Source organism: Arachis hypogaea, chromosome 13 (genome assembly GCF_003086295.3).
Source record: "Arachis hypogaea cultivar Tifrunner chromosome 13, arahy.Tifrunner.gnm2.J5K5, whole genome shotgun sequence".
Classification (NCBI taxonomy): domain Eukaryota; kingdom Viridiplantae; phylum Streptophyta; class Magnoliopsida; order Fabales; family Fabaceae; genus Arachis; species Arachis hypogaea.
The window spans coordinates 41,466,105-41,491,815 of NC_092048.1; the positions used below are offsets into that span (position 1 = coordinate 41,466,105).

General features: G+C 34.4%; 1 protein-coding gene and 1 pseudogene across 1 annotated transcript; both read left to right on the plus strand.

The window, feature by feature from the left end:
- Positions 1–1,887: 1,887 nt before the first annotated feature.
- Positions 1,888–6,676, plus strand: LOC112738196 (putative pentatricopeptide repeat-containing protein At3g15130). The gene is made up of 3 exons (XM_029291583.2): positions 1,888–2,147; positions 3,026–6,088; positions 6,556–6,676. The coding sequence occupies exon 2, from the start codon at positions 3,071–3,073 to the stop codon at positions 5,960–5,962; it is 2,892 nt and encodes a 963-aa protein (XP_029147416.1). The 5' UTR covers positions 1,888–2,147; positions 3,026–3,070; the 3' UTR covers positions 5,963–6,088; positions 6,556–6,676.
- An 895-nt stretch (positions 6,677–7,571) lies between these two features.
- Positions 7,572–11,170, plus strand: LOC114925062 (uncharacterized; annotated as a pseudogene).
- Positions 11,171–25,711: the final 14,541 nt, after the last annotated feature.

The following is a 25,711-nucleotide window of genomic DNA, read 5'->3' on the forward strand; positions in this document are numbered from 1 at the left end:
CGCGTAATCTTTCGGGGACGAATTTGAGTATTAACCCAATAAAAAACCTTAGCCTTCTAATCCTACACCACCACCGCAAGGAGTGGCACACTACCACAGTCCGTCGCACCCAAAGTTCGCCGTCCATCTAGCTTCCCTCGTGCTCCAAGTCTCCAACCCCTGTTTGCTGTCACCGATCGCAGCTACTTCCTCGAGCTTGGTGTCCGTCGCCTTCGTCTGCTCAGCCACGCTTCCGCCGCCGTCCGTTGCGCTCAGGGGCTTCCGTCCTCGTCTGGTCGTGTTGCCGGAGTCTCCAACTCGTCTCCTCATTCACCAATGGTGTGGTCGTCTACTAGTCTTCGTCTGGTCGCCGTGGTCTAGTCGTCGTTGTCTAGTCGCCGTTGTCCTTTGCGCTCAACCTCTGTCCGTCCTACTCTGCCCAGACTGCTCAGATCGAAGGTCAGTGCTCACTGCTAGTGCTTGCTCTTCGTTTTTTTTATTCAGAAATCATATTAATTATTGAATAAATATTGAATGTTTTGGGTTTTTGTCGAATGATTAATTGATTAGCTCTGGCTGCTCTGCTGTGCTGCTGTTCTTTGTTTTGTGTATTTTTTTGCCTAGTGCTGTGCTACTGGAAACCTCGGATTGTGCTGTTTTGTGTTTTTATTGGGCTTAATTGTGCTTAACCCCATTACAGATTTATAAATTATTAATCTTTCATATATTCTGCTGTATTTGTCCTCAATCCTCATCACAAATTTTAAGGGTTTAGGGTTTGTGCAGTATTTGTTCTTTAATTGTGCCGTGTTTTGTGCTTTTTTGCGAAGTGTTGTGCTGCTGGAATTGTGCTGTTTTGACTTTTGTGTTTTTATTCCGCTTAATTGTGTTGTGTTTGTGCTTTATTTCATCCTCATTGATCTTTGTTTAATTGTTTGTGCTTAATTGTGCTGTGTTTATGTTGTGTTTGTGCTTTCCAGTTTGGGTAAACAGCTTAATTAAGCTCCTTTTGAAAAAATAGTTTAAATAATAAAAGTTTATATTAAAAGTAGTTTATAAATAAGTTATTTTATGTTTAATTTTTAGTTTTAAAAGTGCTTATTTTAAAAGAAATGTGATAAAAAGCTTTTTATTACAAGAGAAGTCATTTTTTTTAACTTCTCCATAAGCATTTAAATAGCTTCTTAGAAAGCTACAATTTAGTTTTAAAAATTGCACCTGACATTAATACTACTACTTTTCATAAGTTAAAAGCTCAAAAAAAAATAGCTTTTGAAGTTTTCCAAATGGGTCCTTAGTTAATCCTCATTACAAAATTGTAATTTGTAAATTATTAATCTTTCATATTTCATTTATTGTGCTGTAGTAGTCTTCATTACAAATTTATAAGGTTTAGGATTTGTGCTGTATTTGTAAATTATTATACTTTCTTAAATTGTATTTAAAGTTGAATGATATTTTAAAATTTATATTAGACTATAATTATATTTATTTATATTTTATTTATTATTTTATTATAAAATAGTTATTTTAGTTGAACTATAATCCACAATTAAATCAGTTAAATTAATAAACTAATAGTTAGAGTAATTTTTTTTTTGGTGACTAATAGTTAGAGTGATTTAATAACCAATTCGATTTTCAGAACTTTGACTAAAATATAATTATAATCTAATAGAAAAATGAGAAATATCATTGAAACTAAGAGGATTAGAAACCAACTTATTCTCTAGGCATGTATTATTAATTTATTATCCCTAAGTGCTTCTTGACTGATACTATCTAACTATCATCTAAAACTGTAAAAAACTATAAAAATTAATAATCAGATAGAAATTAAAACAGCCATCATTTACCAACAAAAAAAATTAGTTAACAATTTAGCAAAAACACAATCATCCAATAATCAAAAGGACAAGAACATGAAGAAAAATTGTACAAATCCCTGTTCGAGTATCTCTCTCAGACCCGAACGGCTGCTACTTCTTTCTCCAGCGTTACTCGCATGTCTTAACCGCCGGCTGCTGCTATGTGTTCTCTCTCCATCTTCGCTGTCGCTATTTAATGTCTCTGCAGCGAGGCTGCAAACTTTAAGCTCCTTCCCGCTGCTGCTGTGCTCTCTACTCACCCAGTCTCCGACACTGCAGTTGTACACTCTCTCGCCACCGGTCAGCTCTCTTCTAGTCTTCTGTGCCTCTCTCAATATCTTGATTCTGATTAATTGATTACTTGATATATTAACAATATGGATTAATTCGATTTTTTTTTTAAATTCTTTGTTCATCAAGTTATTTTATTAGATTAGTACCGGTTTTGCCTCTTTATGATTGAAAATACAATGTGTGATTAAACTGATTAAATTCAATGTTAGTTCTTTAATCTTTCTTCTCTGTTCTGCCCAAAAAGAACCTTAATTTGCTTGTTTGTGATTAAACCTTGTTGCTAATGATGAACTAATTAACATTCTGGGGCCTTAATTTAATTCTGTTTTGGTTATCATTTGAGTGTAATTAAAAGCTAAATGGAAGGAGGAAGGCCTTAGTTTGCTTCTGTTTAGCTTGCCATTTAGGTTCACTAACCCATCTTCGCAAACACAATATATAAGTGCCATGCATATGATTGCTTGCAGTTCTTGATTTATCTTTGATCCTTTTTGAATCTTGGACATACCACGTTTCAAATGCCTAACAACGTAATATGTGTTCTGTGTAAAAGGATTTGTTGCATTTTTACAGGCTATTTCCCTTGAAATTGCTTGCTTTTCTTGTGTAATAAATTTGGACCTTAGAATAATGAGGTTTCATCCGGTTTAAGGCTGGGTTAGGTTCTCAAAAATTGACCTGGAGAATATTGAGGGCCAGGTCTGTGCTTTCACCCTACCCATGTACACACACCCCTATTAAGTGCATCAAGACACTTAAAGATAACAGATTATGCAAAATTGAAGTACCTCAACACATTCATCTATGATGGTTGTAGTTGATATGCCTCTACTTTATTTCCAGCATTGCCTAACTCTCTCTTTGTTTGTTGGTTTATTCTTCAGCTTGTCCAAAAATAATCATCAAACAAAATAAAAGTGAAAGTTTTCATGGAATACGCAACTGTGTCCTATGGATTGTGCAACCTACACAGTTTTCAGTTTCTCTCCCTACCCATTCTCCAAGTTCAAATCTTTTCACATAAACCACCACGAAACCCCTTCAACATTTTTTCCACAGTTAGTTCAGCTCAACAGAGGTCAGGGACAACACCTAAAAGAGACCCTAGTGGTATAAATCATCGCTCAGTGCCTCAAACAGAGAAGAACATTGAGATGAAACCGTCAAACGTGGGTAGCAAGCAGAGGCTTAAACGATATTCTTCCTTGTTGGGTAATTGTGCTTTGAGAGGAGCTTTGAATGAGGGAAAGGCCATTCATGGTCACCAGATAAAAACTGGGGTGGACCCTGATTCTCACTTTTGGGTTTCACTCATCAACTTGTATGCAAAATGTGACTACTCCAGTTATGCATGCCAGGCGCTTGATGAAATGCCTGAACAAGATGTCGTGTCCTGGACTGCATTAATTCAGGGATTTGTAGCTCAGGGAAATGGCAGGCAGGGTGTTGATTTGTTTTGTGAGATGAGAAAGAAAGGGATCAGTCCGAATGAATTCACGGTTGCCACTTGTTTGAAAGCTTGTTCTATGTGCCGGGATGTTAGTTTTGGGAAACAGGTTCATGCTGAAGTGATTAAGGAGGGTTTATTATCTGATGTGTTTATTGCATCTGCATTAGTTAATCTATATGCGAAATGTGGTGAAATCGACCTTGCTGATAAAGTGTTCTTTTGCATGCCTGAGCAGAATGAAGTATTGTGGAATGTGTTGATTAATGGTCATGCTCAAGTGGGTGATGGGAAAGGAGCATTTAGATTATTTTGTGAAATGATAAATTCAGAAGTAGAATTCAGTGAATTTACCTTGTCCAGTGTACTTAAGGGTTGCACAAATTCAGGACAATTAAGAGACGGCCAACTTGTGCATTGTTTGGCAATCAAAAGTGGTTTTGAAATAGACAAATTCATGTGTTCCAGTCTTGTAGACATATATTCAAAGTGTGATATGGTAGATGATGCACTAAGACTTTTTTATATGATCACAGACCATGATGTAGTTTCGTGGAGTGCAATGATCGCTTGCCTTGAAAAGCAAGGTCATAGCAGTGAAGCAATTAAGCTATTTTACTTGATGAGACATACTGGAATTGAACCAAACCAATTTACCTTTTCAAGTGTTGTTAGTGCTGCTGCTGAATTGGGTGACTTGCTTTATGGAGAAAGCATCCATGCTTGTATTTTCAAATTTGGGTTTGAATCAGATGTCTCTGTAAGTAATGCCCTTATCGGGATGTACATTAAAAATGGTTGTGTGGATGATGGTTATCGGGTGTTTGAGGCGATGACAGGGCCAGATCTTGTTTCTTGGAATACTCTATTGTCAGGATTTCATGACTATGGTTACGCTGAATCAGGATCAAATGTTTTCTGCCAGATGCTTGTCGAAGGATTTAGGCCAAATATGTATACATTTATTAGTATTTTAAGGTCTTGCTCTGATCTCTTAGACATAAAGTTCGGAAAGCAAGTTCATGCTCAAATTCTGAAAAACAGTCTTGATGGAAATGAATATGTTGGGAAAGCCCTTTTGGACATGTATCTCAAATTTAGATATATGGAAGAATCATATATAGTTTTTTCTAAGTTGATCAATAGGGATGTCTTCACATGGACAGTAATGATCACTGGTTTTGCTCAAACTGAGCAAGAAGAGAAGGCTATCAAATTCTTAAATTCAATGCAGCAAGAAGGAGTAAGGCCCAATGAGTTCACTATTGCTGGCTGTTTAGGTGGTTGTTCCCGGATAACTGCTACTGAAAGTGGAAGGCAACTTCACTCTATGGCACTTAAAAGTGGACTTCTGCCTGATATGTTTGTTTCCGGTGCACTTGTCGATATGTATGCAAAATGTGGCTGCATAGAAGATGCTGAGGCTGTTTTTAAGGGACTGGTTTGGCGTGATAAAGTCCTATGGAACACTATGGTATGTGGATTCTCTCTGCATGGTCAGGGTGATAAGGCCCTACAGACCTTTCAGAAAATGAAAGATGAGGGCAACTTACCGGATGATGTTACCTTTTTAGGTGTCCTTTCTGCATGCAGCCACATGGGTCTTGTTGAAGAAGGGAAACAACACTTCAACTCCATGAGCAATGTTTATGGTGTAACTCCTAGAGACGAGCATTATGCTGGTATGGTTGACATTCTTAGCCGTGCAGGAAGATTTGTAGAGGTTGAAAGTTTTGTCGAAGAGATGAAGCTCACGTCTAATGCATTGGTCTGGGAGAATGTTCTGGGCGCATGTGCAAAGCATGGGAATGTCAAATTTGGTGAAAGAGCAGCAAAAAGGCTATTTGAGCTCAAATGTGAGACAGACTCAACTTACATATTACTTTCAAATATTTTTGCTAGCAAAGGTAGGTGGACAGAGGCCAAAAGAATAAGGGCCTTGATGTCCAGCCATGGTGTGAAAAAGGAACCTGGTTGTAGCTGGGTAGAAATAAACAATAAAATACATGTCTTTGTGTCGGATGGGGGACATCCTCACATCAGGGAAATCCATTTGAAATTGGAGGAGCTTGGTGAAAAGCTCAGATTGATTGGTTATGTACCACAAATGGAACATGTGCTTCATGATGTTCCAGACACAGAGAAAGAAGAACATCTTAATCACCATAGTGAGAAGTTGGCTCTTGCCTTTGCCCTTATGAGCAATAGCCATAAGCAAACAATACGAATCTTCAAAAACCTGCGTATCTGTCGCAATTGCCATAATTTTATGAAGCATGTCTCAAGGATCACAACTCAAGAAATAGTTATTCGCGACACTAACCGGTTCCACAGCTTCAAGGATGGATCGTGTTCCTGTCAAGATTATTGGTGATTTGGCTGAAGACACTAACCTGTTGAACTTGTTTTCATGTAATTCACTGCTTTGAAAAGAACTACTTGTGCTCATCCATATCCCTAGTGCTGAGATGTGAGAAGATATCAAAATAACTCTGGCAAGGTAATGAATGAATTTGTGTACTTCTTTCATTCCTCGTTAATTTCAGCGACATTCATAGCTATGAAAGCATTTTAATCTCATTCATGCCAAACTCACTTAAAAAAAGATTGAACATTAAATATTTATAATAATAGGCACCAAGCTGTCTCAATTTTTATTTGGCTCATAAAATTTGATAGAAGGTTTCTTTTTGGTGTAAACTTCTTTGAATGACACATTGAATCTGGAGAGTAATTAGTGAGACTACCGGCATAGATCAGAGTCAATATTAAATTGCAATTTCATTGTCTGAATAATGCATTTAATTTATTTATCACATTTCTTTTACTGATATAGTAATATATAGTATCCATCTGTAATTCTTGTACTACCCAGTACATCATCAAAAGGGCCTGTTATTTGCAATCAGCAAAGAATGGTGCTTTCTATATCAATTATAATATCTTAGTTGGTTTCTATGTATCCAGCGTGCTAATATTGATGATCTATCGGGAAAAAGTTTTCTAGGGATGGAACTTCTGTGGAAAACGGATGGAATGCCCCTCCTTATCGAATGCATCTTGCTGTTGTGTGCATCCTATTATTCAGGTTTGGCATCTAAACTAAATTTAATTGTGTATAGAGGAATGAGATCATGCCCGGAAATCGTTGTCCAGAAAGAATCCCATTTTATATGAATAAAGTAATTTTTTTAATTCAAATTTGCTGCGGGATTCGAACCCAGAGACTTTGTTTGAGCGGACAAACGAACTTATGATTCGACCAACCAAGTTAGTTAAAACCCTAACAATTAGTGTTAGAAAAAATACGTTAACTAAATTATCATTAAAGAATAACATAGGCACATAGCTAGTATTTTTTATTAAAAATTTATGTAATTATCTTATTTTATAATAAATAAATATATAATAATATAGATATACTTTCTTTTTCTTAAAAATATGTTGTGTATAATAGTTTTTTTTCTACTTATGACTATAATTATCTTAATAAAAATAAATATATTTAAAGAAAAAATAATTTTCTATATTTATTTCTACTTCTAAAAAATCTCTCTTTTAACGGTACAAACAAGCAAAATAATGTTCCTCCAGGCATTTGATGAGAGGATGAAGAATAAAAACTTTCACGATGCAAAGAAAAGAAGAATAAAGACTTTGACTAATGGCTAGGAGCCTAGGACTGAAGTACGTAATTATGTTTGTATCATAGTTCTGAAATTGGACGGGACCAGCCGGTCGAACCTGTCCGACCGGGAACCGGACACCTATGCAGTTTGGTCCTAAATAGAAAACTGCAATTCTGAAAACCGCTTGTAAACCGCTGAACAGGCTGGTCGGACTGAATCGGGACCCAGCTGGTTTACAAGAAACGACACCGTTTTGAACTTTTAGAAACACAAGAGCATCAGAAATTCAGAATCCGTTTCCTTCCCTTCAGTAGTAGAGCTCAAAGCCTAAACCCTGGAACCCTAGCTTCTCAACTGCCGCTGCAAGGATTGCTGCCGTCCGTCGTGCTCAGGCACCAGCGTCGTCGTCTGGTTGTCCGCACTTCATTCTCATTCAACAATCGCACCTTCTTCCTCGAGCTCAGCGTCAATTCCTGATCTTTGTCTGCTGTGTCGGGCTCCTGCCGCCGTCCGTCGCGCTTGGGCTCCACCATCTTCGTCTGGTCGTGGTGCTCGAATTTTCCAACCCACCAATTGCAGCTTCTTCCTTGAGCTCGGCGTGTTGGAGTCTGCCCTTCATTTGCTCAGCCGCAGCAGCTTCTTCCAACCGACCACCGTCTTCGAGTCGTGCTTGTTGCTTGGCCTCTGTCTCCATCGCGCTTCTGCCCCTCTGTTCAGACTGCTCAAGAAGTCAGAACCAAGGCTTAGGATTCTGCTAGTGCTTCTCAGATTGGTTTCTTCATTTTTTTTTTGAATTTTTTCGTTCTTGGTTTTTTGTTCTTCGGTTTAGGAGTCTGCTACTGCTGATACTACTCAGATTGAATTGTTGAATGATTAGCTCTGCTTATTGCTGTGCTGTGCTGTACTCTGTTCTGTTGCTTTTTTTTCATGATGTGCTGGAAAAAATTGAGCTAAAAGCTTGAAACCTTGATAATCCTTGTTAATCTTTGAAAAAGTTTATTGCTGATGTGTAACCTTTTATTGTGGTGTTGTGATTTAATTGTTGGTGTTGTTGCTATGTAACTTTCAATTGTTCCTGTTGGTGTTGTTGCTTTGTTTTAAATTTTAATTGGTGGTGTTGTCTTATAATTTGCTATAATTTGTTAATTTGGTGTAATTTTCATACTGTGTTGATCTTTGTTTTAATTGTTTATTGTGTTTGTCCTTGTGGTACAAATTCTCCTGATTTGAAGGCTTTCGTTTTGGTTCTAGATAAGGCTGCATTTGACTTGGATGAACGTCTCAACGATGCTATTTTATATATGAAGAATATATAATTTTATACAATGTGATACAATTTTTCTTCATGTTCTTGTCCTTTTGATTATTGGGTGATTGTGTTTTTGCTAAATTGTTTACTAATTTTTGTTGTTGGTAAATGATGGCTGTTTTAATTTTTGTCTGATTATTAATTTTTATAGTTTTTTTTTTTTTTTTTCAAGTTTTAGAAGATAGTATTAGTCAAGAAGCACTTGGGGATAATAATGCATCTATAGAGAATAATTTGGTTTCTAATCCTCTCAGATTCAATGATATTTCTCATCTTCCTATTAGATTATAATGATGTTTTAGTCAAGGTTCTGAAAACCGGACCGGTCATCGAACCACTCTAGTTATTGATTCACTGGTTTAGCCGGTTCAACCGTGGTTCAACTGACATAATTGGTTTATAATAAAATAATAAAATATAAATAAACATACTAAAGTATAATTATAGTCTAATATAAACTTTAAAATATCATCCAACTTTAAATACAATATATGAAAGATTAATAATTTACAAACACAGCACAAATCCTAAACCCTATAAATTTGTAATGAGGACAACCACTGCAGTTTGATTTATTTTTTTTGTCTTTTTGTAAATTAGTTAGTACTGTGATTCTTTTTGCAAATTCAGTGGTCTGTGGTCACTACTAATTTGTTGGTTAGTTTCGATTATTTGATTATAAATTCTAATTAATTGGTGCTAATTTTTTTTTGTGAATTTGTGATAATTATGCAGATTGATATCAGCCATGCCGACCTTTAGTGCCATAGCATTGGATAGGTTGTTAGAGCCTGGAGGTTCCAGGCCTGTTGACAGATCTGCTCCGAGTTCGATGCCTCTGCCAAACTCACAGAATGGGAGGAATGCTAGTGCGCCCCGAAGAAGAAAAAGGCTCCTCGTCCTCCATTAAAACCATCTCTTTATGCCACTCCTGAGGTGACGCCACTTCCAGATGCACCCTCTCCATTTCCTCCGTCACCAATCATTAACCATAAGCGACGTACCCCGCGCCTCCTCAAGAGCACTTCAGAGGCCAGCATACTGGCTGAGCGGAATGTTCTCCATGATTGTGAAAAGCCTTTTGGTAAGAGCTCAGATATGGTGATTGTAAGTTCAGCTGGTGACTTCCAAGTTCCTTATAAAAATCCTGAAGCTGCTAAAGGAGCAAGGTGACAGTGTTTATCACTTTGAATTTGATAGCAGCAAGAATGGTGACTTTGGGACTGGACACAGGGAAAGTGGGAGTAGTAGCATTACAAATGATTTACAGGTACCGACAATGAATTCACAAAGAGGTTTAGAGATTGAAGATTTCTTTGATCCAAATGAATCAATGAGTTTTGCAAGTATTACAGATGTTGAAGATAATGCTGCGCAGAACTGTCTATGAAGTACAGCAGTCTTGGGGAGTTTTTTGATGCTTGGGAAGGTAATTTGGGTTTAGTTTTCTGCCCATTGTTTTTGTTGCAATGGAACATACACAAGCAATAAGAGCCTTGTTTGTTTTTCTCACTTTTCCCCCAATTTTCAACTTATGCTACTTGCTGCAGTGGGCGGAATATCCTAATTATATCATGGAATTATCCATAGTATGGTATATTTCATACGCCTTACAAATAGTGGTTTAGTAGTGCTTGTAGTGAAGGTCTTATAAATTCTTTATTCTTGTTGGAGATGAGCTTACTTGTCTTTTCTCTTTCTGCAGAACTATCTTCTGAAGGTGGAGCTCAAACTTCTACAATTGATTTTGAAGCTGAATTGTGTGAATTGAGGTTGAGCCTATTGATGGAGATAGAGAAGCGGAAGCAAACTGAAGTGTCCCTTAACAGCATGAAAAGCCAATATGAGAGAATTAGGCAAGGGTTATACAGTGCAGGAATTGTTTTTGCCTGCAAATCTTACTGCTGTTGCAGCGGTTGACCTGAATTCTTATCCCATGGAAGATCTATGTCAACAAGTTCATGTTGCAAGATTCATATCGAACTCACTCCATTGGGAGAGGAATGGCCAGGGCTGAAGTTGAAGTAGAGATGGAAGCTCAACTAGAGTTAAAGAACTTCGAGATTGCTCGTCTCTTGGAATGCCTCCGATGTTATGAGACCATGAATAGAGAGATGGTTCAGAGGAACCAGGAAGCGATAGGTGAGACTTATGTCATATATTTGGTCTTTGATAGTTTTGATCAAGTGAACGTACTCATTTTTTTCCTTCCTGTAAGAATATCTGTTGCTGGCACTAGTTTGGCTAGTCATTTTACATGTCCTCGAAGCACAATTATCATGCTTTACTTTGAGTTTGACAATTATGCATGTTCAAGAAAGATTTGGATGGACACAGCACCTGTATTGAGTGAGAATTGTCTATCTGGTTGTCGAGCGGGATTGTCTGTCTAATGTTAGTTTTATTAACAGTCTTGAGAATCGTGCATCCATGGTGTGCGCGACAACTGTTGATGTGTTTATTTTGCAGACAGCAAATAGCAATTAGCGGTTTAGGATCAGTTTTAGGATAACTCCCCCCTTTTTCCTGTTTACCACAAAACAAAAGTAGAATTATTAGAATACAAAGGGGAATAAAGCTGCATTATTTGGGAATGTGGTCAATTTAATGCTGAGATAATTGAAACTTCGAGCTCATAGCTTTAGGTCTGTATGGAGAGATATCACAATTGGTTTAATTCTTTTTTTTTTTTGGGGGGGGGGGGGATGGATTTCTACTTATTAATACTATACACAACCCTTGATGTGCACCAATATTGCAAGGTTTGCATTGAAAGCCCTTGATGTGCATCAATATAATAGCTATCAGAGTCTTGTTCACTTCTGTTATATTGTGAGTCTCATTAAAAACTTCTTTCACCTAAGTCGTAAGGGAATTTTCCACCACATCCCAAGCTTGTTGATAGAATTTGGCTGGGAGACCATCGCTTCCAGGAGCCTTCCAGCTTCCCATAAAAAAAAAAACCGCATCTTTAATCTCCTCGCTTGATACCTCCTTAGCCATATCCTGATACTCCATATCTTGTAACTTAGGAAACTGATTAGAAACAACAAAGTCATTATAATCAGATTCTGAACAATAGAAATTCTTAAAAAAATTAACACCCCAAACTTTAAGAGTGTCCACATTGTCCACCCATTCGCCTTCCTCACTCTTTAAGGCTGTGATTTTGTTTCTCTTACGTCTTTTATTCGCCTTTGAGTTTGAATTTTTATCACCAAATTTAATGGTATCACATCTAGACATTTGTTGCCAATAAGTCTTCTCTTGAATTGCTATTGTCTCGTATTCTTTCCACAAATCTTTTTGGAGTTTATCCAAGAAGGGATTATTGTTGAAAGAGTTTTTTGTTGATCCCTTCAAGCCTTAGGAGAATGCACCATTTTTTCTTGAAAATATGGCCAAAAACTTTTGTTCCAAGTCTTAGTTGTGTTGACAAAGTTGTTAATATTTTGTAACAAACTATTTTGTTCTAGCTAGCTACTTTTAACCATATTATTATAATCCTCGTGCAAAACCCAAGGAGCAAGGAATTTAAAAGGCTTAATTCCTTCTTCCCTTTGAGCTAATTGAAAATCCAGCAAAATGGGGAGATGATCAGACTTTAGTACATCTGAGAAAATATTAGAAAATATTCTTAGCTAAATCCTTTATCTTGATCCAAAGCTCTCTTCTATTCTGACCCTAGGGCTGGCGTAAACAGCCGTAAAAAACTAAGGAGCATTATCTTGCCACTGCACTTCCATATGAACAAATTATTTGTGAATGATGAGCGGCTTTATGTTCGATGAATTTGACCTCTAGAGGCACCAGATACCACCTAAAAAACCTTCAACATCACTAATACATCACGAGTCAAACCCAATTTTCTGATAATAGCCCCTGCCTTAGTACCTGAGACATGAGTTTCCAACAAGATACAAAAATTAGTTTTATATCTAAACATAAGATCATTTAAAATAGATTTAAAGCCTTTAAAAGAGTCTCCTTTACAATTCCAAGATAAGATATTCATAGATACTAATATAAAAGAAAAAGTCTACTCGGAGATAAGAAACTCCTTGGTCCATAAGAGGTCCCTCTAGGCTTCCATAGCCTTAGGCTCCTCTTCGATATCTGCTACATTTCCACTTGGAGCAGTTTCTTCTATATATCAAGGTCAATGGCCATCTTATGTGCTTCTCCACCATAATTATTTGCTCCCATAGGGTTCTCTTTATAATAGTCATTGTTTTGTTCTACATTTTTCCTCCCATAACCCTTGCTATGTGAGCATCTAAGATAGGGTAATTAGTACCATTAGTAGAGATATAATATCCTTCTTTGTGGCTTGAATAAAGAAAGTCTGCTAAATTGTCTCCAATATTCCTGGTGCATTTGATCATTCTCTTTGTTTGTTCTCCTGAGAAGGTTGACTCGGTTCAGCAATAATAATTGTCTTTTGCTTGTTCTGAGATGTACTTGTCGATTTCAGCTGTTCTTCATTAAGTTTTTTGTTTATTTTTAAGTTTTTTTTTGTTTATTTTGGGGCTTTTTCCTTGTGTTTTGGTTAGAGAAGTTGACATTTTGGCCTCTTTTATGATTTCGATTCTGTGTAACCAGCTCATCAATTTGTTAACTTGCTTTGGTATTTATCTTTCTTTTCTGCATCTGCTTGGACTGACTTTCCTGGTACTTTCCTTTTTTGTATCTTCTCTCTCTTGAGCTTCTTTCTCATTCTAAAAAGCATCAAATCTATTATTAGAACTTTCTCTTTTGATATTTCCATAATTACTCCCTGATTCTTGTCTATTTTTTCTTTGGGACTTTTTGACAACCATCTAGCGACCATATAAACTTTTCTCATTTACAACAGTTAAATCTGATCTTTTTTCCCAGATTGATGCTTGTGACTTTTCTTAACTGTACCAATGGCTACTTCCATCACCCCCAGATTTTTTGTTGCAATCAGATCTTTCCTAACATGATTCCCTGTATTCATCAATGCTGGCTGGCCTTGGACTGTGGTGGCGTTTCTCCCTTTCGGTGGTTCTGTTCTTCAGTAGCTACTTGAGATTGTTGTCTGTCCTTTGCTTCCTTCATCTTCTCCGAACATCCATCATATTTATGTATGTATCTACCACAATTGAAACATATTAGATGAAGACCTTCCTATTCTAGCCTGAATTCTTTCCCCAAGGCTGAGAAAGATGGCACTAGCTTTTTTCTTAAGTCAATTTCCATGCAATACGTGCAAATTTACCTCTTGAATGAATAGATGTGTGTTCATCCACTTTGAGCATGGTTTCAGTAGATTTTCCAACCTTCTATAAGAAATATCTATTATATAATTTGGCTGGGAGATTGGGAATCCTGATTCAAACAATAATCTTTTTAACCTCACTCTCTTGGGGTATGAACAAAGGCCGCCACCTTTGAATCAAGAGGTAATGATCAGTGATCATCCAGGGACCCTCAAATAGAGCATGTGAATAATCCTCTTGGCTAGAGAATTTCACTAGGAAGTACCCTCCGACAAGATCCATCACTCGAACTGCTTCCTTCTTTGTCCATTTCCTGTTTATCCACCATTCCATAGTCTGTAAATTCAGACTCTTCCCTAAGGGCTTAACGATGAGTGCTTGCTTCCACGGCCTGCATCATTCATCATATTCCTCTAAAGACACCTCTATAACAGGATTTGGATTGAAAGGAGCCTGTGGTTCCTCCATATGTTCCATCGGATCCTCATCGAAGATGTAGTCTTCTGTGACCATCTCGATAATCTCATATAAATTCAGCTTTCCAAACCCGCAGTTCATCAGCCTATCCTTGTAGGAAAGCTTGGAACCTTTAGATGCACCATTGACAAGGGTAACAGCATTCTCCAGTGAGTTTTTAGATTCTTTAACAAACTCTAACTTTTCTCCTTCCTATGTAATCTCCATATGTTCTTTTGCTTGATCTTCTCCATCCATGTTGACTGTTTTTTGTGCTCCTCGTCACCACATCTTCCTCTTCTAGTTATCTTCCTCTTCTGCTTGCATCTAAGTTTTGAAAATATAAAGAAAAAGAGTACCTATCCTATTTCCACTTTCAAAAATAATTTCAGCTTTGCAATTTCTGTCTTATTGGACATTTCATTTCACTGTCCAACCTACAAGTGATAAGTACAATATACTACAAGAAAAACGCCTATTCAGGTACACTTGAAAAGTGTAGCCAAAAATGAAAAAAAAATGATGCATTAGGCAAAGGCTACGCTTTTTAGACTTCAGAGACACTTTTGTGGGAGATGCCTATATCAGTGTTGCCTATTCTCAAAGACTACGCTTTTCTGTATCAAAGGTTACGCTTTTCAGCACTAATGATGACCAGAATTCTAAAGAACAGGTTACACTTTTCAAGGTTACTGCATCACTTTATAAACGTAACAAATAGTATACCTATAGCTACTCTATATTAGTATAGCCTTTTGTCCCTCATTTTTCTTTATATATATATAAACAAAAATTTCTATTAATCTTTTTATATAAAACCTAAAATTTGGAATATAATTATATATATATAATCCTGTATTTTTAATTAAATTAGTTAGTTATTATAAAATAAAAATAAATACATAATAATACCATACAATAATCTTTAAATAATAAAAATTATCCTTAAACAAAATATATATAATGAACAAAAAATATTGGGATAATCATAATTTTGAGTATTCATACATCTCACACTAAAATAAGCATACTTATATCAAAATATGCATGAGACCACTTAGAGTTTACTACTAATAAACTAGGAAAAACCAAAATATTATATCATACAAATGTATCTTCTAATAAAAGACATCATATCAACCATACATCTTTCAATTTTCAATACTCCATCTTTGCCAATAAACCATTATGATAAACATCTCAATCTTCATTCACATCTCCAAAATTATTCTTCATAATTATGTAGAAAAATAATTATGATTTGAAAAAAGTGCAACAAGAAAAAAATAATTAACATAGTAATCTTCTATTGAATTGAACTATACCAAGTGTAGCTTAATATACAAGCGCAGTAACTAACAGAATAATAACCCGTCACTAATTCATCCTAATTACAATTAATTTTATATATGTTGGGTAAACTTTTGCCACCTAATTTAAACAAATGCATTCTTCCTTGGAGAAACATAATTAATTGAATTTCAATTGATTCAATTAAGCATCTAAGTAAAAAAATTATGGAATAAGAAAAAGGTGGTCATATCATATCTACGTTTGGAATATGAGTTGATCCATGAGCGTTATTCGCATCAATTGGAGAGTGTTGGGCATTTTGTGACAAAGCTTCAATTTCTTTCGGCCTCATTCCAGGTTTAGATCGCTGAACTAGTAACTTAATCATGTTTCGCAATCCATGAAACTCATCCTCTTGGTGCTGTTGTTTGGCCTTCATGTCTCCAAGTTCAACCTTCAAAGATGTGACTTCCTCTTGGTGCTGCTGCTTGATTTCAGAAATTTTTGCATGCTTTTTTAAGTCACTTCATGTAACAGATCTTCCATAGCACCTAACCCGACCTGGTTGTTCTTTTCCAAATAAAGACTCAAAAGCTTCCTCATCTGTTTCACCAGCAGCTTGCTGATTTTGGAAGTCTTCCTGATTAGAAGAAACATTTAAAATGGAATTAGTTACCATATCCTAAATTTGATTTATAATCATTAATAATTCAATGAACTCTCATACAATTGCATCTTGTGTTTCCTAATCAACTTCCTTCCTTTTTCGACTTGTTCGAGTAGCAATGAACATTTCAAACATTTTTGGTTCCTCATTTGTTCCCTTTGTCGCGCGCTACAAAATAAAGTCTTAAATAAGTAAGACTATAACAACATAACTAAAATTAACTAAACAAATCACAGCACGAATATTAAATAAGTATACCAGAGCCACTCATACTCTTTCAAAATTAATTGACCCCATGCGATGTGGAAACTTTTGATGTTCTTTATGTTTCTTGTTCTTTTTACTTATTGACTATAATTGAATAAAAAGATAGCACATAAAAACAAAGAACAATATAATTAAATTTTGCTTCAAAAAACAAAAATTACATCAAACAGAATAGCAGTAGATATAATTGCACAAAATAAAATTGCAAAAAATAAAATTACACAAAACAAAACTACAAAAAATAGAATTGCACCAAATCAAAATTACAGCAAATAAATTAGCCAAAAATAAAATTGTAAAAACCGAAGTTCAGAATGGAACTGGCACTTTAATTCCACGTACCCCTGCCATATTAGTTTAATTCAACAATATATCCAAAGAAAATTCAATTCAGTTCAGGAACCTACCTCTGACCCATTTCTCTTTAAATATAAAAGGTGCACATATAAAGTCAAAGTCTCACTCCATAAAAGAGAAAAAATACGCTTGGATGACTAATTATTTTTTAAAAAGTTTTAACTAATGTATATGTAAAATTGTCGGAATCTAGCAACAAATAAATGTATTTTCAGCAAAATTAATACTATCTAATTTTATTGAGAATGTGCTTAAATATCTAATTTGTCATGGATATGTGTTTGTACAGCATGAGAGAGGACATATTTGAACATACTAAGAAGAATTGTGGCTTCGAACAAGGCATATATCCAATGACTAAGAACGTTCTTAATATGCGAAAAAGAAAATCTCATCACATAGGCATACAATGCAGGATAATATTCAATGAATATATCCCCCCTAATCATGTGCTGTCCTTACCCATATATATACTTTCACTTCTCCCAAATTATCAATTCAATTTTTATTATATTTCTTATGTCTTAACAAACAGTAATATATTTGCAATTAAAATACCAATTATTTTACCTGAATGGTAGGATGACTCCAATTAAAATACCAATTGAATTTAAGTTCATCTGCACCCATTTTTGTAAGCTTAGAATTATTCAAGCCTTGTGTAGATGGTTCACCTTGCACTCCATGCTTCTTTTTCTCAGCCATAGTCACAGTCAAGGGATTTTTTCTTTTTTTATTTTCTGGTTGTTGCGCAGGAATGCTCAGCTGTACTTCAAGGTTTTAGGCGTGAAATTCGTCCTTTTGCTGATTGTATCAAGTGTGCTTTGTAAATGAGTAAAATCCAGCTTCTTTGACGTAGATTTCTTCACTCCTTTGGTTGCACTCAACTCTTTTTTATTTTCGACTACATCCAACTTTGGCATAGTTTCCTCCTTGTCATTAGGTGCTGCACCTTGCATCTCATATTGCTTGCGTTCATTTACAATCTTTTGTCTCTTGGCTTCAAATTATCGAAGTAAATTCTTACTTGATGTTGCTTTAAGATCAATAAATTATTTATTTCTACACAAATAAATTAGTTAACTCGAGTTAATATAAGCAATAAAGCGACATATCATATAAAAAAAAAACTAACGAAATAAGAAATTAAAACAAAAATATGACTTATAAATAAAAAGGTGAAGAAGAAAACTTAGGTATACATATGTACATATTAAGCAATAAATTGCTTAGGATGACCCATCGGAATCAGAATCTCCAATGAAATCTGCCTCATATTCTTAGGCAGAAGTCACTTGGGGAACTGTTTCAATAATCGTAGGTCGTAGATCATTCCTCTCCAAATAAGTTCACCATTATCAGCTGGTATGGTAGGGCTCGTTATATGCTCGTGTTGTTCACTACAGAAGGTTTGACGGGCCTCAGACTCAGATTCGTCACTTGTTTTAAATAAGTCTCTTGGAACAGTTTCCATAACATAATGTTTGTTATGTTCATATGGATCTTGCACATAAAAATATTGATGTGCTTGAGATGCTAGTATGAAAGGTTTATTCTGGTAGCATTTCTTATTGAAGTGAACAAATGTAAGACCATACTTATCTCTCCCAGCATCATATCACTCACACCGAAATAATACAACCTTAAAACGCCCAAAATAGTCTAACTCTACTATCTTAAACAACCTGCCATAATAAGCTACAGTGTCTTGAATTGGACTTTTATCTTTAGCACTCGCAAAGCTTGAAGTTAAAGCAGTTAATGTGACACCATTATTTTGTGTTTTTCTCCTTGCCTCATGCTTCAAAATGTGAAACCTGTATCCATTAATTATACATCCAGAAAATCTTCTTGCAACAGAGCTTGGACCTCGAGATAATTCTTTTAGCCAAACAGGCACATTTGGATCCTTTGCACGAGTTTCAAACCACTGTGAGAAGGTTTTACTGTAAACATTTGCTTTTCTCCATTTCATTCCCCGCTGATTGTTAACCTCATCCTCATGCTCTCTATAGTTAATAATAGTTATGTTTGATCGAAAAAAATATAAATGCACTTGATTTAGTGAATGAACATAAGTTGTGTTAAGTTACCTAACATAATCTACGACTTCTTCACAATTGTGTAATACATACACATGGGCTTGAGCACTTGATATGTCATCGAGATTAATTGGTTCTCCATTTTCCACGCCTAACGAACAAATTTTGTTAGAAAACAACTTTGATGGCATAACTTCGTCTTCGTTAGGATCATCATCATTCCGAGGTCACTTATTAAGTCTTGTTCGCACACCTCCATGCAAGTGTCTTGAGCAGAAAGTTAAGAACTCTTCAGCCAGATATGCCTCTGCAATAGAACCTTCGGGGCGACTTTTGTTGCGTACATACGACTTTAATGTACACATGTACCTTTCTGGAGGATACATCCAACGAACTGCACCAGACCATCCAATCTCACCTCATTTGCTAAATGAATGGGAAGATGAACCATTTTGTCAAAAAAACTAGGGAGAAAGATCCTCTCAAGGTGGCATAATATTTCCACAATCTCTAACTCCAGTCGATCTATCTTTTCCAGTGTGATGAACTTTTTGCATAAGCGACAAAAAAAAGGAACATAGTCGAATCAACAGAATGGCCACATGATCAGGAAAGATGCTTTTAATCGGTATTGGTAGTAAATAGTGTAGCATAAAATGAGCATCGTGGGTCTTATACCTAGAAACTTTTCTTTCTCCTAGATGTACACAACGTGATATATTTGAAGCACTACCATTAGGTAGCTTTGTTTTCTTCAAAACACCACAAAAAATTGACTTCTCTGCAGCAAGCATAGAAAAGCATGCCTTTGTCAACTTTGTTCTCTTGCCATTATTCACCTCCTTTGGTTGAAGATTTTTCCAGATCCCCAAATCTTTTAAGTCATATCAAGCATTCAAATGGTCTTTTGTCTTGCCTGGGATATCCAAGAGAGTTCCAATTACACTGTAAAGTATGTTCTTTTCTATGTGCATGACATCTAAGTTGTGATGCAGTGGGTTCTTGTGCCAGTAAGGCAATTAAAAGAAAATTGATATTTTTTTCCAATTCAATGGAAAACTATTTGATGTACTTTGTTTCTTCTCAAAAATATTCTCAACATTTTGTAGCATCTCAAAAATTTCCGTTCCTTCTATAACAGGTGGAGGGGGTCTTAATTCCTGCTTCCCATTAAAAGACCTTATATTGGTTCTCCATGGATGATCCATGTGTAAAAAGACACGATGGTCTATATAAACTGTCTTCCGACTATGTTTTAATTGTATATAAGAGATATTTTTGTTGCAACAAGGACAAGTCAATTTTCCTTTTCTACTTCACCCAAACAATATAGCATATGCAGAAAAATCATTTATTGTCCACAGAAGAGCTGTCCGCATTTGAAAGGTCTCATTCTTTGATGCATCATAAGTTTCAACCCCTATTTCCCACAACAACTTTAAGTCTTCTATCAATGGTTGTAGATACACATCAATATCTTTACTAGGTGATTGTGGCCTAGGAATAAGCAAAGAAAGCATACAATATTCGGGTTTCATGCACATCTACGGAGACACATTGTATACCATCAACATCACAGGACACGTGCTCCACGAAATGTTCATGATACGAAATGGGTTGAACCCATCACTTGACAAGTCTAGTTTAATATTGCGTGATTCTTTTGCAAAGTCTTCATCAATTTTATCAAAGTTCTTCCATGCCAAGCCATTAGCAGGATGCTTTAACATTCCATCTTTAATGCGCTCCTCATCATGCCACCTCGGACTAGTTGCCGTCTTTGAGCACATAAATAATCTCTCAAGTCTTGGAATTATAGGAAAGTATCTCAGATTCTTTGCAGGAATAGGATGACCTTTTTTGTGAGATTGGCTCTCGCTATTATCACTAGAATTTTCAGTATACCAAGAAGTTCCACACACACGACATTGTTTTTCATCATTTAGTTCTTTCTTATACAGGAGGCAATCATTAGGACAAGCATCGATTTTTTTTATAATCGAGACCTAAATCTCTTATCATAGCCTTCGTCTTATTGAAAGATGAAGGTATGTTAATGTCAGGCATTGCCTCTTTCAATAGCTCAAGAAGGGAAGTGAAGGAGGCATTGCTCCACCCGTGCATACACTTTAACAAGTACAGATGGATGATAAAAGATAATGTAAAAAATTTCTTACAACCCGATTACAACTCTTGACTTGCCCCCTCTATTAAATTGTAAAACTTTTTAGCCTCTTCATTTTGACCTACAGTAAGACTCTCAGCGTGAGGCACATCTCCGAATGCATCATTAAGCAGTCCTTCGATGTCATCGCGTGCACCTTCTTCGTCATCTGTGTCATCATCGGGATTGTCCATTCCCGGTGATTAATCCATGTTCTATACCCCTTAACAAATCCATCGGCTACTAAATGGTCAAATACAACATCTCTTCTATACTACTCAATGTTGCAACACCTCTTACAAAGACATTGGATTTGTTGTCCGTCCAGTTCTCCCTCAGAGTATGCAAAGTCTAAGAAACTATTAATACCATTGATATACTCTTCGTTATATCTCGGTAGATCTATCAAATCCTTCGACATATCACAAAACCTAATCGATAATTATTAAATTTTTTAGGAAAAAAATTTATCAGGGATCGCGAAGTAAAGATAACAAGAACAGAGGAGGAAGGGTGTTATGAAATCTAAGGGGAATGGACAATGAAAAGGACTTTCATAGCCTTGTAGTTAGGTTGGGAAATAGTTCTTAGTCTTAGAAGTAATTCTATAAACATTTTACTAGAAACTCATTGAAGTAAAACAAATAAAGGAAAACAAATAATTTATAGTACAAATATAATAAGTTAAATTGCAACTTCAAAACTAACACAGCAATTAAGATGGAGCTACACATGAACTAATAGCATAATCATAAAGTGAAAAGAATAAAAAGTATACATTGTACCTTGCCATGACACGATCAACGTTTTGACAAGATCTGCTTAGAAGACCTTAACTAAAAACTTCAATCTATTTCTTACCAAGTAAAATTTCAAGAGATTAGACCATAATCGTAATTGAAGATTAGGCCAAATCACATAATAAAAAGGTTATAGTTTAATGATAATTTATTTAGTCTGTTAATTTAATAATATACTTTTAATCTAGTCTTTTAGTAATTTTTTTTTGAATATTTTAGAGACATTTTTTATTTTTTCATATAGTAAATATATATATTTTTAAAATATAAATTAAAATCCTTTTATTACAAGATCTTCTATTAAAATTCTTTTACTACATTCAATATTATTACAAAGTTAAATTTTTATGTTTATTAATTAAAAAATTAATTTTATCCCTAACGAATATCATTAGAAAAATACAAAGCAAAATCATTTTCCAATACTAGATATAAAGCACTCAAGACTCAAAAGAAGCTAACTTAATAGAAATAAACTAAAATTAGGAACTCGAATCTCCAAGATTTTACTTAGGAAAAAAAATGGCACCAATTTAAATTCCAAAATCTCAACCTGATTTTAAATCAATGTGCTGATGTGATGTGTCTCCAATAAAGCGCACACAGTATTCAGTATCAGCTACAACAACATTACTTCGAAATTGAGTTGCTTTTCTCAACTGATTCACCCTTCACTCACACCATAATGTTAGGAAACTCAAACTAAAGTTTTAAAAAGGTTAAACAAAACTAACATTTTATTTTATATATGATAAATTTTCACTAAATCAACATGATACCAATAAGATGAATAGCAAATTAGCAATAATAGTGCCGACAACTTGATTTAGCTATTAAATAAGTGTCAAAAACTTGTTTAAAAATCTGTGATATCAATTTTAATAGTTTAAAGACCAAAGAAATACTCCATCAAATAATAACATGGCAAGCTTTCAATCAAAGAAACTATGACTAAATAACTTTTGTTAACTCACAATGGACTTCTCTAGCATTTAACACCATTCATAAAATTTGATATATCTTAGAAATAACTAAGTTTCTTTTTCTGATTGGAATCAATTGTAGCTTTTCTTGTAATAAAAAAAAACAATTATATGTGCATACAAGAATACAAAAGAATGGAAAAGGTTGCAGATTGAGGTGGATTAACTATCTAAGGCTAGGATTGAAGAGGAGTTTGTTCAGCAAAGAAGAGGAGGAGACAATCCTATAGGTTAAAGGAAAAATTATAGCAGTTTTGATTAAAATTAGTATATTTAAAGATATTAAAAATTTTGAATTTATAAAAAAAAAAGAATAAACTGATAAAGGGACTAATTTGGTGCACGACATTTAATTTTATAGATTAAAATGAGTCATTTGATGCAAAGTAAGAGATCAATTTGGTGCATATGTAATGATGACATAGAGGATGATACGTGGACAAATAACATTGTGATGCGTGGCATAATCCGACACGTGACAAAATAGTATTGTGACATGTGGCATAACCATTCACGTCATCATGCCATGTGTCGGTGACCGATACATCAACATACCGTTATACGTGGACAAACCATGAGGTGACACGTGTCACCAAAGGTCCACATCATCAAGCCACGTCAGCGCGTCGTTAACGGAAAATGAGTTAGGGACTAATATGGTGCAATTTTTCTAATTTCAGAAACATAATTGGTGCAATTAGAATCTCAGGGACGATTTTGGTGCACATCGTCAATCTCAGAAACCACTTTGACAATTTAGTCGTTTATATTAATTAATAGTGTAATATATAAAAAGGCCGCCTAACTAAGTTATAGATAAAATAAATTATTATAATCGACAGTATAAATCTATCTTATTAATTTAGTGAGAAGTCAATTATATGGGAAACCGAACATTCTTAAAACGGATAGAAATAATGAATTTATATTAGTAAACAAGTGCCTTATCAAGTATTCTTAAAATATTTATTAAGGTGTTAAATATTACAAAATTTGTATTAAAAAATATTATTATACTCTTAACTTACACTCTTTACTAAATCAATATCAATATCTCATATAATTCTTTTAATAAAATATTGTAGAAAAAATTGTATAATTAAAATAATTTTTTTAAAATATTTTATAAAAGTACTTGTATTTAAATAACTTGTGAAAAGATAAAAATTAAAATTAGTGTATTCAAAGATATTAAAAATTTTGAATTTATAAAAAAAAGAGAACTGATGAAGGGACTAATTTGGTGCGCGGTATTCAATTTTAGGGACTAAAATGAGTCATTTTTTTTGGTGACTGAAATAAATTAAACAAAGAAAAACAAAACAAACAAAACAAGGAACTGCCTAAATAGAGGGACAGTCCCGTTTAAGACTACTCTTAAACTCCTCCCAAGGTGAAAGAAGCTCTACATGCGAAAGTTGTAACTTCATCGCCATCTTTGCCATAGTATCTGCCACCGTGTTTGCATCTCTCATAATCAAACGAAAGTCAACCCACCAATTCCAATGCATGATATCTCTTATTTTGAGCACCAGTGGATCAATAAACCCAAAACCATCTTGAGTAACAAGATTAAATGCTTCCACACAATCCGTCTCACAAATAACATCTCGTTGACCCACATCCCAAGCTAAGAGATATCCTCTCCAAATAGCAAACAATTCTCCTTGAAGAATACTATTACTCTCAATCATTCCCAAACACCCCCTTTGCCAGCTCTCATTACAATCTCTAATAACACAAGCAAAACCAACACTATCACCCGAACCAAAATAACTAGCATCACAATTAATCTTAAAAGTACCAATGGATGGGGATTCCAAAAACCATTTAGAGTAGAGGGAAGGGACATACTAAAATGAGTCCTTTGATACAAAGTAAGATGATCAATTTAGGGTGTGTTTGGGAAACCCGTTGGAAGGGAAGAAGAACGTTTAAATTTCTTGAAAGCTTCAACTTTTGGTTTGGCAAATTTTTTTCTCTTCAACGCAGAAATGATTTTGCTGCCAAAACCACGTTTACAAGAAACAACTATTTTTAGCTTCTGCGTTTTCTTAACGGGCTTTTGGCCATAGATACTAACCATTTATTTACCTTTTATCAACTTTATCCTTTATATATGTTATTGTATTATTTATAAAATTCGTATTATTTCTATTTATATGAGCTCTATTTTTCTATTATTTATTTATTTTTATTTTTGCATCTGTTTATTTGACATTATACACTTTTATAATTGTGAGTTTTGTGTATTATGTTTGTTATTATCTTTTTATAATATGATTTATTAATTCTATTAGATAAAGTAAATTAAATAAAAAATTAACTGTAAATAATAATAATAGTAAAAAATTATAACATACTAAAAAAAGTGTACTAAAAATACTAAAAATATATTATATAAAAAGATCATGAAGAACTTTTAGATTTGTTTCAATCATTATAAAGTAAATATTTAAATTTTTTTATTATTTTCAGTATTCTCTTTTATAATTGTAATTCTCGTATACTATGTTTTAGTGTAATTTTTATAATATAGATTATGATTCCATTAAAAAAGATAAATTAAATAAAAAATTAATCATAGATAATAATAAAATTATAAACATTGGATTCTAAATTAATATTAAGAATAAGATTATTGAGAGTACTAAAATAAGAATACGAAGTAAAAAAATACTAAAGTAATATTTAATACTTAAAAAAATGTAACATATTTGATTAAATATTCTTTTTTATATATATAATTTATATTTTTTATTTTTATTTAAAAATATATTTTGTCTATTTTTATATGTTATTTTATTTTAGTAAATAAATATTAATTTTATTATAAAATTAACTAATAAGATCTATTTAAATATCTAAATTAAAATAATAGGATAATATAAAAAAAATTTTAAGTTGATGTCC

Excerpts from the sequence above, each read along its gene's own strand:
- LOC112738196 (XM_029291583.2), top strand. The coding sequence starts at position 3,071 with ATGGAATACGCAACTGTGTCCTATGGATTGTGCAACCTACACAGTTTT.